This window comes from Chaetodon trifascialis, chromosome 1 (assembly GCF_039877785.1).
Source record: "Chaetodon trifascialis isolate fChaTrf1 chromosome 1, fChaTrf1.hap1, whole genome shotgun sequence".
NCBI classification, from domain to species: Eukaryota; Metazoa; Chordata; class Actinopteri; order Chaetodontiformes; family Chaetodontidae; genus Chaetodon; species Chaetodon trifascialis.
The window spans coordinates 25,010,499-25,023,953 of NC_092056.1; the positions used below are offsets into that span (position 1 = coordinate 25,010,499).

General features: G+C 43.4%; 1 protein-coding gene across 1 annotated transcript in view; it reads right to left on the reverse strand.

Moving 5' to 3' along the window:
• Nucleotides 1-5,477: 5,477 nt before the first annotated feature.
• The window catches only part of LOC139329220 (thrombospondin type-1 domain-containing protein 4-like), a 40,437-nt gene continuing 32,459 nt past the window's right edge, over nt 5,478-13,455 (reverse strand). Inside the window, exons 9-18 of the mRNA XM_070959414.1 lie at nt 13,019-13,194; nt 12,764-12,845; nt 12,331-12,528; nt 11,948-12,077; nt 11,598-11,802; nt 9,253-9,426; nt 8,524-8,697; nt 8,193-8,372; nt 7,514-7,658; nt 5,478-7,214 (exon numbers count right to left, since the gene is read on the reverse strand). Coding sequence (XP_070815515.1) covers nt 7,072-7,214; nt 7,514-7,658; nt 8,193-8,372; nt 8,524-8,697; nt 9,253-9,426; nt 11,598-11,802; nt 11,948-12,077; nt 12,331-12,528; nt 12,764-12,845; nt 13,019-13,194 — 1,607 coding nt within the window. The 3' untranslated portion in view covers nt 5,478-7,071. The remainder of the gene's footprint in view (nt 7,215-7,513; nt 7,659-8,192; nt 8,373-8,523; nt 8,698-9,252; nt 9,427-11,597; nt 11,803-11,947; nt 12,078-12,330; nt 12,529-12,763; nt 12,846-13,018; nt 13,195-13,455) is intronic.

Consider the following 13,455-nt stretch of genomic DNA (forward strand, 5'->3'; position numbering starts at 1 on the left):
TTACAATAAACAAAAACATTTTCCTTGTTCTGTCATGTCACAGGAATCGTGTTGGACACAGAAAGCATCAAAGTCCAGCCATCACGTTCCACCTTTCATGAATTGAAAATGAAATGACAGACTCTGTTGGGCCTGTTCAACATTCGCAGAGAAGCTCAAAGTCAGTGACACAGCAACTCCACAGATGGATGACACCTGGTCTGTCCTCTGCAGGTGTCTCACTCAGTGAGAGTCTGTCTCCCAGTGCAAGCTCACAAAGCACTAAGAGACCTGGCACTCCTGAGTCTGAGACACTGGGGGACAAAGTTGACCTGGTTTTCTAAACTAAACCAGCTGTAGAGCTCTCAGACTTGCCTCCTTGCAAAAACAAGCGTGTCACAGATGTGAAACGGCCCATCAAGCTTCAGCTTCTCAGGTACAGCACAGAATAATAATAGAAACGTCTTCTCTTTCCTGCCTTGTCATGTGCCCCTATGACAGCCATCCTCACACAGTATTCATGTTGAAACTTATGGAAGGCCTGTTGTAAAGCAGACTGACAGAGCTGGATGGGCAGTGCAGCCTTCCTGCTGGCCTCTTCCTCAGCTGTGGCAGAGGAGTGGGTGCACAGACACTCAGCTCAAAGATGCGTCACTTTGTGACAGCAAAACCAGATGAAGGTCGGAGATAAGGAAGCGTCTTGACCTTCAGTAATCGTATTAGAAGTGGTTGAGCCTTCAAGGAAAGAAAATAAGGATTTTGAATGCTCACATTTTTCACCTTCATGTGTTGACTTGCAAATCAGATAATAATAGTGACGTGCCGATTAATCATTTTGTGACTGGTTTGTGAGGATGATCTATCATGTAGTGCTTTAGAAAAGGAGCACATTTACATGTATAAACCTGAAAATGCCACAGTGTATCCCCTCATTACTCCTCTGTAGTGTATAGATAGTGTGGCTATAGCTGATCACTTCCTGCATACTGTCCTTTTGAGTGACGGGGTGTCCCATGCTACTGCATGAGCTTGTGAGTGATACAGACCTGTTCCTTCTTGTGTCTTTGACATGTCAACACGGCAGATCATCAAGCTCCTCACTCCAGAGAGGAGAAACTATTATTATTAAACTATTAGATTAGATCAGATCTAACTGTAGAATAAAGGATGCCAGATTTACAGATTTACCAGTACTGGTTAGTGTCAGTGTATTCAGTTGTTGTGTTGTGGTGTCGTTCAACAACAGAAAGATACTTCATGACAGCAGCAAAGTAACACAAACATCATAAAAAGAACAAAGCTGACAACAGATGATCAAGTTAAACAAATGTTTTCTCTCCTGATGATGTATGAAACTGGAGTAGTCCCTCACCGGCAGTGTCCCTGGACTTCTTTGAGTCTCAGCCTTGCAAACAAAACCACCTACTGTGTAGTGCTGGCTGGCAGCAAGCTGGTCCCTAAACAGTGACTTTGCATAACCAGCAAAGAATTGAGGAAGATGTAAGAAAAGAATGGTAAGAAGAGTGTTTATGTTTTAAGATCGGTAAAGAAAAAAGGGTGGTGATAACAGCCGAAAATGGAGCTACAGTAACAGGAAAAGTTTATGTTATCAGCAACAAAAATCTCCATGAATAATCTATAACTGTACCAACGCATCTATCAGCTTCAGACGTGAGCTCTACAGCACGGCCTGCCGACGGTGTTGGGACTGATGGAGATCTTAAACATTAGCCTAAGTCTATACAGTAAACATAGAAAAAACAGCCTCCAGCAGGAATGTCAAATCAGAAAAAGACAGAAAACCATCGTTGAGAGATGGAAATGGTAATGTTACTGGACTGCAGGCGTGGTCTGCTGCAAAGCTCCATTCAGAGATATTTTTGAAGATGATAAATGAATTTGTGCCATCGTTCACATTCCCATTCTAACACGACAGTTTGTGACTGTTGAAGACTTTCAACTGATTTTTTGTTAATGATCAAGGACACTATGTAGTATATATTGTCTTGGGCTACTGCACAGTAAAAAATATATATAATATTGGACAAGTTGCACAGATGTCATGATTATTCGCATATGTTGATATAAATTGTGCAAAAAGTAGGTTTGTGATGCTTCTCCATCAAATGATGCTGGACTTCCTTCTTGAATGGGCTGATGTGGTTGATGGCTTTGTGTTAAGGGGAGGGGTCTCTGTGTGGGGGGAGCTGTTACAGTGAGAGCTGGACTGTGGATTGTGCAGGTGATTAAAAAAGATATGGCTAACTATTAGTTTAAAGACAAAATTTCAACATTGGAGGCAAAACACAGCTGAAGCTCAACCATACATTTCTTGTCTTTGTAAAATTCAAAAGCATTTGCTCTGTGAGGAGAAACTGAGGGTAAAGAGCAAAACAACAGTACGACACTGCCTCCTAATGGATGCAGCTGGACATTGTTAGGACATCTCTTCACCAAATCCTGTTATTCACATGAACTGAATAACACAGCAAATGAAAAGGAAAATAAAAAATAACATTGACACAAAAGGCCAAAATAGTAATAGTACTACAAAATCCAGTAAGTGTTGTATCTTCACATTACAAAGGTTTTCAGGTTGAATGGAGATTCTCACAGCAATAATTAAACCCAGAGTTATGATCATCTCTACTTCAACTATCATACCTATTTGATTTAATTAAAAAAGCAAATATTTTGATGGTTTGGGGGAAAAACTACTGTCAGAATCCATTACAAGAGATCTCCAACGTTGGTCACGTTAATCGATCAGACATGTATCCTTAGCGTTTGTGCCAGTGCATGGATACATTAGTATATTTATATGTTGCTTCAGCATTTCCAGCACACTGTAAGCGTAGCTTCATAATCCTAAATTAAGCTTCTACTGTATTTTTGCATACTTCTTGAGCATTTTCAATACACTTTAAGTGTACTTTAAAACTCAGGATGAACAGGATGTACTATGCATATATGTCCTCAGATGTATTATGCATTCAATGCACATGACTGCCTGGTCAAATATTAGTTTTTTAAGACATCTCTGCAAACCGGATTGCAGGAGATAAATCTCTTGCCAGCTGTTTTGCCCTCTCTTAGTTTATGATTTAGTTCTGAAAGAGAGAAAATTAAATCAGCCATGTTACTAAAGCTCAGAAAAATATTACCTGTGTTGAGTATTTAGTATTATCAATTCCATTTTCCATCAAGTGAGTTTCAGCAGAAACGTTCTTGTGACACCACTACAACAGACAGACATTTACCATTTGCTCTTTTAAGAATAACCAGAAGCTAAACCATACCTTTACCACACAGGAACGGTGCCAAACAAATTCACGGATTACTCATTTTTGATAGAAACATTGTGCAGCCCAAACAGAATACCAAAAGAAGACAGTGTATTTTGTAGACATTTGTCTAAATACTATAATCAGGTGTGTTATTGACCATTCCTGTAATATTTGCCCAAAATGCCTTTGCCATTTGCCTAAAGGAAAGTGTAAGTGCTACTGGCATTGAGTAATAGATGATATTGAAAGTGGGCAAAATGCGGCAGAAAGGTGTGAGCGAGAAATAGACGTGATCATTAAACTTAATCAAGATGCAAATGCATCATTTACTGAATGGAACTGCATTCAGCTGAGAAACGCACTAAAAAAGCTGTTGAGTGAGGTGCAAAAACATTTCCTGTAGGGGCAGAGTGCAACAAGGGAAAGCCATACGACTGAATGAGATTGATGGTTAAAGAGGGCAGCATTCACTGCTTGATGATAAGAAGTTGTCCTGAGGAGTCATTTGGGGAATACCTACAGTTGTGTCAGTAGGCCAAATAAAAATAAAGCATTTAGTGCAAAAGTGCAGGAAGCAAATCCCTCAAAAACAACTAGAAATGGAGAGAAATGTGAAAGCATAATTTGATGAGGCTAGATGTCTCAGTAAAGTATGAACAGGATACATAAACTATGAGATTAAGCCATATATTCCTCCATCACTGAGATGCTTCAAGAGCCAAAAATATAGACACATGGCAGCAATCTGCAAAGGCAAGCAACGATGTGTTAGGTGTGAATATGGGAAATGTGAGAAAAGAGCTAAAGCAAAAAGTGTTGAGGAGTAGAATATAGCTCAGCCTGCTGTGAGTGCCAAGTCAGCACGAACGCAGCGGAGATGCAGCGAGAGAGTACACAGTTCAGGAAGACCATGGAACCAATGGAAACGGGAAGACTTAGACACTTTCTACAGAGTAAAGATCTATGTTCCATCTATCAAAGTGGATCTTGTAAAGGAAAATGGACGATCGACTGTCTCATGTCTGGATGTCAGGAAAGCTCAAACCGATACAGAAATGGTGATAACTGTATGGAAAGAGGTGTAAATTGTAAGACAGACATACAACTGGATGTTACATTTCCTGTTTGGGAAGACAACAGAAAGAGAAGTGGGTAGACAATATTCCAATAAGTGTTCAGTAGAAGATGGAAACCCACAGGGTAGTGTGTGCAGTCCACTGCTGTTTTACATAACCATGGATGACATTTTTGAAAAAATAAATGGCTTCAGGCTAATGATGGACCGCTCTGGATCAGGATTTGAATTCTGTAGTATTTAAAAAACAAAATACAAGCTAATCTGACCAGAAATTGACAAGCTATCATAATGTCCCTCACTAATGCTCTGGCTGATTCTTTCCATTCTGCAGGAGTCTTTCTTTCACTGGGCTTTTGGAGTAACCGAACCCGACTGTTACGGGGCCATTGATGTGGACTCTGGGAAATCCATCCTTTTTGTTCCCAAACTGCCTGAAAGCTATGCTACTTGGATGGGAGAGGGAGTCACTAATCTTCAAAGAGCTGTGTACATGGCCTGCAGTCCTCACCAGCCGCTCCATAGCTGTGAGCTGTAACTTGAAGAAAAGGTTGACAAAGTCATGTGCTGCACAGTTAGCTCCTTTACACCCAGCATGCTTTTATATGAGCGTCTATATTTACATCCGTAAATGAACGCCTCTTCCTTCTTGTGTGGGCTAGGCTGGCTAACTCAAGGGCTGGAGCTAGCCAGACACTAGCAACAGTCTGGGTAATCATTTTCAGGATTAGCTTTTCATGTTCAAATAAGTGGTTTAGAGAACTGCTCATGTTTCTTGTCCTAGTCTGTTGATCTCACTCAGCAGGTAAGTTGGTCAGTTACCATAAATTCTAGGAACTTTGGACAATACTCTGAAAATAAGTTTTGGTGCATCATCAGTACATCTTATTCTTACATGGTCTTTGCAGATAATGCTGTGAAAATGAACTGCATTATGTTGTTGCATTTATCCTTAATGAAAATGGTATACAAATCATTATGTTCTTCACTGTTTGTGTTAAAGATGAAGCTGTTTGTTGTAATACCACCTTTGTCCTCCAGATGGGTGCCTTAACTCAAAGACAACATGTCCTCATTCTCAGTGTGATGTAAAAGGGAAGCTCCTCAGGAAGCACAAATGCAAAGGTACGCTGGTAGGTGTACAAATAATTAGTAACTTTGTTTATTTCAGAAAATCTCAAGAACACTCCTCATAAAAATCAACTGTTGAACACTTTAAATCTAAAATAAGGCAAATACAGACGTTTTATTGCTTGCAGTCATATGTTGAATACTGAGAGATTCTGGTGCTTTAGCTCAATGCTTCCTGGTTGTTTTTGGGAGAATCAGGAATCACGTCATCATGTTGGCACACTCAGACTGTTTTTTTCCTTTCGAGACTGATTTAATTGCATGCTTGAGTCACTCTGAACTTAAACATTGATACATATACAGTACTTATGGATCAGAGGTAAGTTTATCGTGCGTGGAGGGAACTGATAACATATAATACAAACACTTGAGAGGTACAGTGTGCAGCTTTGAAGGAAACTGAAATAAAGCGTGATATGGCAGAAAAAGGTTGGTTCAGAAACAAGGACTTAAAATTAATGTAAACCTCCCATATAACATACCAGATTAATGGCTGTAAAATACTGTCGTGATTTATCTTTTCAATCAAATATGAACAATAGTTTACTGACACTGTGTTTATGATGATTTATCAGGAATTGTACAGTTGTGGAATGATCCTCTCCAAGAATCCGTTAGGGTTTTGGACCATCTGCTTCAACCATCCAGCAGGCTGTGGAAGGCCTACTTTCAGTTCAGAGGCTGTGATTGGTGGAAAGATAGCAAAGGTTTTATTCCCGCAGCCAAAAAAAAGCCACTGATAAACCAGCGTCCTCCCTGGGGAGCCACACAAATAAATAAAGAGGGCTTCTTCTCTTCAGTTTCTGGCCGGACTGTCTGAGAACCCTTAAAAAAAGATCATTCACTGTGTCCTACATACATATATATACATTTTACATAGGCTGCATTTATGGCTGTGGAGGCAGGAAAAAAAGGTGGTATGCCACTGCTTAGGTAATCAGAAAAAACTCATCTGTGCCACAAAGAATTCAAATTGTTTTGAAAAAAATGTGTTAATTGTCATTGTCTTCAGTTTACGTGTCTTTGGTCAACAGAGTGGCTGTTAAATAGTTGATTATAGGTGAGACAGCATCGACTTCATATGACATCATACCATGAATCTGAGCATTGTAGTGAAAAGAACCATATTAGAACATATATTTTCTATATATAGTCCATCTTAAACAGTTTACAGGAACTCTCCTCTTCATATCATGTAATCCACAGGAGCCATTATTAGTAAAAGACAGGTGCAAACTTCTCCCCTTGAAACAAAAAAGATGGATTCTGTATATCAAACGTCATGGTTAAAACCCATAACGATTTTCTGTAGCTTCCTCAGTTTGCTACTGATCTGTCTCACCCCACCAGTGCTCGGTTCATCCAGTGAGTGGATTCCTGTCCTCCGCTGCTCTTAGGTATTCCTTTCTCCCCACAGCTGTCTCCAAGTGAGCCAACAGAACTGTTCCTTCTTCAGTTTCCATCCTTGGCAATCAAAACAAGTGTCCATTTAAGCCAAGGTCCAGACAGTTCGCTCCCCGGGCTGGCCCAGGAACAGAGTGCCTGCAGCGGGTATTACGTCTGGCCCAACATGGAGCTCAGGGACCTTGCTACAGAGTGCTAGCTGCGGCCCCGATGAATCGACTGTCTGTTGCTCACTCGTGAACATGAAGCACAGCACGTCGTCTTGTAGTAATCGTACACGCAGAGGCGAGCCTGGACCACCACGTTGCAGTTAAAGTATTTGTCTCTGCAGTTCTCATCTAAAACAAAAAGGAAGGTACGTCTTATATTTCTGAGCTCCAGTTAATAATGTATGACCCTTATTTAACCGAGAGAGCTGAGAGCACATGACAATAGACAACAGACCTTGTACTGTTAATTAAGTTTCGGGTTCAACGCCTTTCTCAAGGCACAAATTCCATTTCAAGCATTCAGAAATGACATTATTACTTACTTATCAGCATTACTTATCTACGCCTCATGCCAGAGGTTCCCCAGCTGGAATGACAGTCAGAATAATGACCCAATATTCAAGAGAACACGTTATGGGATGACTGACCTATGCGAGGTATGCAGGGCTCTGAGTTGCAGTCCTCCTTCTCTGCTGGTCTTAGCTGCTCGTCGCAGCCTTCGCTGGACATCATGTCATCAGACAGGCAGCGCACCTCCCGCACACGGAAACCTCCCTCACATGTTTTTGAACACTGGAAGGACAGCAGTCAGTCCCAGGTTCATCAAACTCCACCCTGAAGTTGCTCTACTGCTGACACTTTGCAAACATTCTTAATGTTGTGATCTGAACCATTTTAGGCCCCAGAAAATGGTCGCCTCTCACTATGAGTGGCGGGATCCAGCATAAACACAGGTAATCATTTTATCTAAACTGATTTGATTATTTCACATGAAATACTTTTACTTTTTACGTTTTACTTTTGTGCGCTTCTCACTGGTTTAAAGTTGGTGGGGCTCAGTTGGGAAAAGGTGAGATCATCCACTTCAGTGCACCAATCAGAGTTCAGAAACATTTGAATCAATCTGTGTGCCCCTTCACCAAATCAGACCCACTTTCTACGTCTTTTAGCTCAATATAAATATATAACAATTTATCATGTGATTTCTTCAAGAGGAGCTGGTCAGATCAGCCACCTTGTTGGCCATTCCGTTAGTGAGAGTAGTGGGGAGTAGATGCCTTGCTTAAGGGTATCTAAACAGCAAACAGGGGGTCATATCTTACTCACAGCACTCCAGTCAGTGTGATACCACTTTGCTCCACAGGCCTTGAGGTTGCAGCTCTGCTGGCTGAGGGGCCGCTCCAGGGAGGAGCACTCATATGGTGGCATGACGGTGAATCCTTCATCTGACTTCATCAAACACACCACTGACCTCTGCTGGCTGCCTGCGCCGCACTCTGCAGAGCACTGAGTCATACAGTACAATGGCACAGACCATATGGATTCAATTCCAAAACAGAGACATGGCCACAAATCCTGACACTGTATAATCACATATATTTAGCTGCTCAAGACAACATCCTCTTAAGCCCAGCATGATCTTCTGTCATCCTCATACCTGGCTCCAGGGGCCTGCGAACCACTCGATGCGGTTCTCACAGGGGCCGTTATTGCAGACCTGAGAGTCTGTGGGCCGCTCGTTGCCACAGCCCTCCAGAGGAAGGCTGCTGATGTGGTTGGTCAGGCAGAGGACTCCCCGGGTCCGTACACCCATCCCACATTCAGCTGAGCACTGTGGAGTAAACAATTGTCTTACAATAACAACCTGATTTAAGCAGAACCTTACTTGTCAGAAGGTATGGAAAAAAACATGACTCATCAGTTCTGCAGGGCTGTGAGAGAAAAGATGTGTTCACGGCCGCTGTTCTCCCCGCAGTGACCTGGTCATTCATCTCCCATTATGAACTTTTCTCCTCTCTATCACAGCATGCAATCTTAGCTGCAAACTGGGAAAATCTCTCAGAACCCTCTTTGAGTTTTTCCCCATATAGTCTATCATTGTCATTCCTTGTATTCATCTTAACATGTTCCCTCATCTCTATATTCTAAACTCTTACTTTACTCATTTCCTTTCTTTACACTTCTTGAACACCTACTAGTTACTTATGATGGAGAACAAAGGTCTATCCAAGCCGCCTTTCAAGCTGTAAAAATCTACATTAAAATATTTATATATTATCTGGTTTTCAAAACAGCTGCTGGATGCATGAAGGCAGACCTATACAATGACTACTACTGTTAGTAGGATGAATGAGTCACTCTGTCTCCCGCTGACTCGAACACCTACCCTATTGCCCCACTCGGTGTAGAACCAGCTCTTGGCACAGGCTCCCATGTCACAGTTCTCGACATCGATGGGCCGCAGATTCATGTTGCACTCCTCATCAGGAACAAAGTCGCCCACGTTGCTGACACAACGCACCTCTCGCGACCTCTGACCCAGCCCACATGGCACAGAGCACTATGGAGACACAGGTGACATGGTTAACACTGCACAGACTGGATTGCTTCTTAATGTATTGAGTTCACCAGTGTATCTCCCTGGGGGGCAGCTTCCAACTAGTACTACTAAGACTGATATCGCTCTCATGTCTGTGTGTTACATATGAAGCTGGAGTCAAGTTATGGTTAGCTTAGCTCAGCACAAAGACATGAAGCAGGGGCAGCTAACCTAGCTCTGTCAGCCTACCAACACCATACATACAAACAAACAACAACAAAAACTTGTTTGTTTTTTCCCCTCAGGGGCAGCAGGAACAAGTGGCCACCTTATAAGCTGATATGACAAACTTGTTATACTGTGGAAATATCTGGCTCTCAACGAAGGCGGACGCTTTTTCGCTCAGTCCCTCCCTGCCCTTATCTGCCCTGCTGCTGCTCTTTGTCTTGTGCTGTCTCTGTCTGATCTATCAGAGAATCTCTCTGCATTTCTCTCCGAAACCTAAAATCATGGTTTTGATCAGCTGGTCTCTCAATGCAATCGACCAAATTTTCTCGACAAAGAGACTGGGTAAAGGAGAGCCCGTCTGCCCTGACGGAACGTTTGCAGCCGGATACACGATGGACTCCTGGGAGAAGTGGAGGATCGTGTGCCTGTCGATCCTTTCCGTTGAGGATGTTGAAGACATCTGCATAATTGGAATTATGATAACAGGCATTCTGCTGTTTGGAGTTAGCAGCTTCCTGATTTATCGCAAAGTTCGGAAGATGTTGGCAGCACTTTTGACAATCGAGAAGCTGCCCGTCATGACTGAGGGAATGTGAAGGGCTGTCAACACTCAAGCGATATGTGAGCTCGGTCGCAAGCAGGATGTGATTCTTGATCAAAATCACAAGCTGGATGCGATTCCTGAACTCCTTCACAGGGTGGATGCCAACTTAGAGAAGTTGTCAGCTCGGCTCGCTGAAATTGGCCACTGAATTTTGATATATTTGAAGCACATCCACCTGGAGACTCAGAGAGACTCAAGGCGGATGAAAATTGCAGTGTCGGCCTGACCCAAACAATTGTTATCTTCATCGGCTCCCCGAGATGACCGGCCCACCCAAGGCCGGTGTCTCTCCACTGGCCTGCAAGTTATGCAGACAAGATGCTCTGGCCCTATCCCCCCCCAACACCCCCTACTCCTGTGAACTTTGTTTCTGCATCAGAACTCTCTGAGGTCGTCTCCATAGCTACGGCTGCGTCTTCGTCATCAGTTATCAGACGGCAGAGACAATGGGTTGGACTGAGTGGAGATGAAGTACACAAGCTTACACATCCGCACACACGAAGACGCATATAACACGCACACCCCCTCCAACTCAACGCCTTCGTGGCTCCCACCCCCCTCCTTCCTTTGTCGCAGTGTAGCATGGAGGGTTGCATGCACACTCCCCCAGTGCCTGTGCTGCGACACCTCCCCTCCCCAACACCCTCCCCCCTCCCACATGTGCAAGTCTTCGAGTTTTGTTGTAATGTCTTATTACGTCGCTTGTGTGCCGAGGTGTTTTTTTCCTAATCCCACGCTGCCCCCCCCCCCCCACAGGAGCCTAGTTTGGGAGTTGCTTTTTTTTCCTCTTCCTCCCTCTTGTTCTCCTTTTTTCTCATCTAAGTAAACCGGACGCTGCTCATGTGAGATTTGTGTGACCCACAGTTCTCCCACTCCTGTCCTCCCCCAGGACACAGTTATGTGTCACTGTCTTTTTTGTGTTTCTTGGATGGGATGTAACTGAAATGCAATTTCCCCTCCGGGAGACTAATAAAGGCGTTCTGATTCTGATTCTCTGATTCTGATTTAGCTACTATTCACTCCACTCTGCTCACCAGCGAGTTGCTAACTGTGCCACTGGGTTCTGAGCAGGTCATGTACAGTGTTTTTTAAAAGCTATTTCACTGAAAACAGCTGTGGCCGAAATGCTATGAGAGCAGAGAGAGAACCAAAACAGTGAAGTTGTAGGCCGCACAGGTTAACAGTGAGATGAAATTTATAAAGCTCCATAAAGTTGAGCAGAGCTGCAGATTTAGCTGATAATTCTCTGCAGGGTATTCACGACTAGAGAAGCTGTATGTCATTGAAGATGAAGATGAAGATAGCAGAGACAGGTCAGGCATTCAGTGCAGTCACATTGTGACTGACAGCTACCACTTACAGCAGTCCACTCGGTGCGGATCTGCCACTCACTGCAGATCTTCAGCTGGCAGGTACTGGCAATATCTGGCCGCTCCAAGTCTCGACAACGGCTGGTGTGGACATTGAGGGTGCGATTGGCGTAAATCTGGCGACACAGGACCTGCCGGTGCTGCATGCCCAGCCCACAGGTTTTACTGCATTCTGACCACTCTCCAATATCCCAGCTGCTCAAGTGAAAAGCAAAGGAGCTTGGTGTTAGGAAGTTAACCCAGGCAGTGTGTATTACATACATTTATGTATTAGTATTGTAAATCTAGTAGTATTCAGCAGTGCACACAAGTGTGAGAACAGAGGAGCGTGGTCTCTCACAAGGCTGGGCAGGGCTGCAGGTTGCAGGCCTCTTCCTGTGGAGTCGGCCTGCTGCTGCTATCACACAAAGCATCTGACACCTGGACGTGGTTCAGCCGGGAGACACAGTGAAAGGTGGAGTATCTGAATCCTAAAATGCAAACAAAGCAGATATTTAATTCGAGCACTGAATCCCACATCTGAAATATATGAATGAATGTGAAATATTTTATCTAAAAAAAAATGAATGTGGTCTGTGAGTGTGGTCTGGTTTGAATGTAACATTGTAGAATTTTACGTTACAACACTGTTTGCTTTCATGTTGATAATGTAAAAACTCAAGCTTACTTTACCTTACTGTATGTCTGCCACTAAAAACCACAAACACAAATAATTTGACTGACCTTTACCACAGGAGGCGCTGCACTCTGTGGCACCACCCAGTTTCCAGTTGTACTCTCTCGTGCGTCTGGGTGGCTGTACGACAGGAACCTGGTTGCTGGGGAGATGAGGGGGGTCCCTCCCCCCACCTGCTGGTTTGAAGTTTTCCTGGTGGGTGTTGCTGTGATGGTCGTATCCACCCTGTCCATTCACAGCATTCCCTGAGACAAGGACACGTGAGTTAAGACGCACTAAGAAACGTAACAATAGATTAGAGTCACTGCTGGTGACTGGATGGCTGGTTGGTTGCTTGGTGTTTGGTTGGTTGGATATCTTTATCAAAATCTTTATCATCCATTATTCAGCTGATTATTTTCACGGTGAATTGTTTTGCCTATAAAATATACTGAAGCATTAGACAAAGCTCTGGTGATAGACAGTGAGGGTCTCACTCACCTTCTTGCTGAGGATTGACTGGGTTCTCATGGGGGAGAATGTACTCATAGTGGACACCAGGATTCGGCTGCTGGAAGATCATCTGAGGCAAAGTAGATGAGACTAAGTCACAATCACAAAATAGCACACTTCACCTTCAAATATCTGAAGAGGTGCGATCATAAAATGTACTGACAGAAACTTGTCAGTATGAATAAAAGAGGAAGAGGGTCACTGCTGTGATTATCTGGAGGTCAAAGTTGATTTGTTACTCACATAAACATCCAGGATCTCATTGGTGGGTCCTTCCGCGAGAAAGGACTCCCCAGCTGTGCTGCTAATTTCGTTCGGTCGCCGGTAGGTGAACATGGTCCCCCCTCCCTCGTACTTCCCTGGTCGGTCAATAGCCCAGTTTCCATTAATGATGGATCGCCCTGATCGGCTTCGGAGAGCTGGGAGAGACGGAGAGAACAACCACACAATCACCGCTGACAGCCCTGAGCTCTAACGAAAAGGAAAATACTGCCACAACCTCTTCCACATAATTATTGTTTAATGTAAAACCATTTAAGCATAATGAGGACTGTCGTACATTGACACTGACCTCCTCCACCCAAAAAAGTAATTACAGCTAACGGAATAAACGCTCTCACGTGCACTTTCAAAGCAACTTCTTTTATAAACGTGACAATCTGTTTGTGCTGGCAAATCTT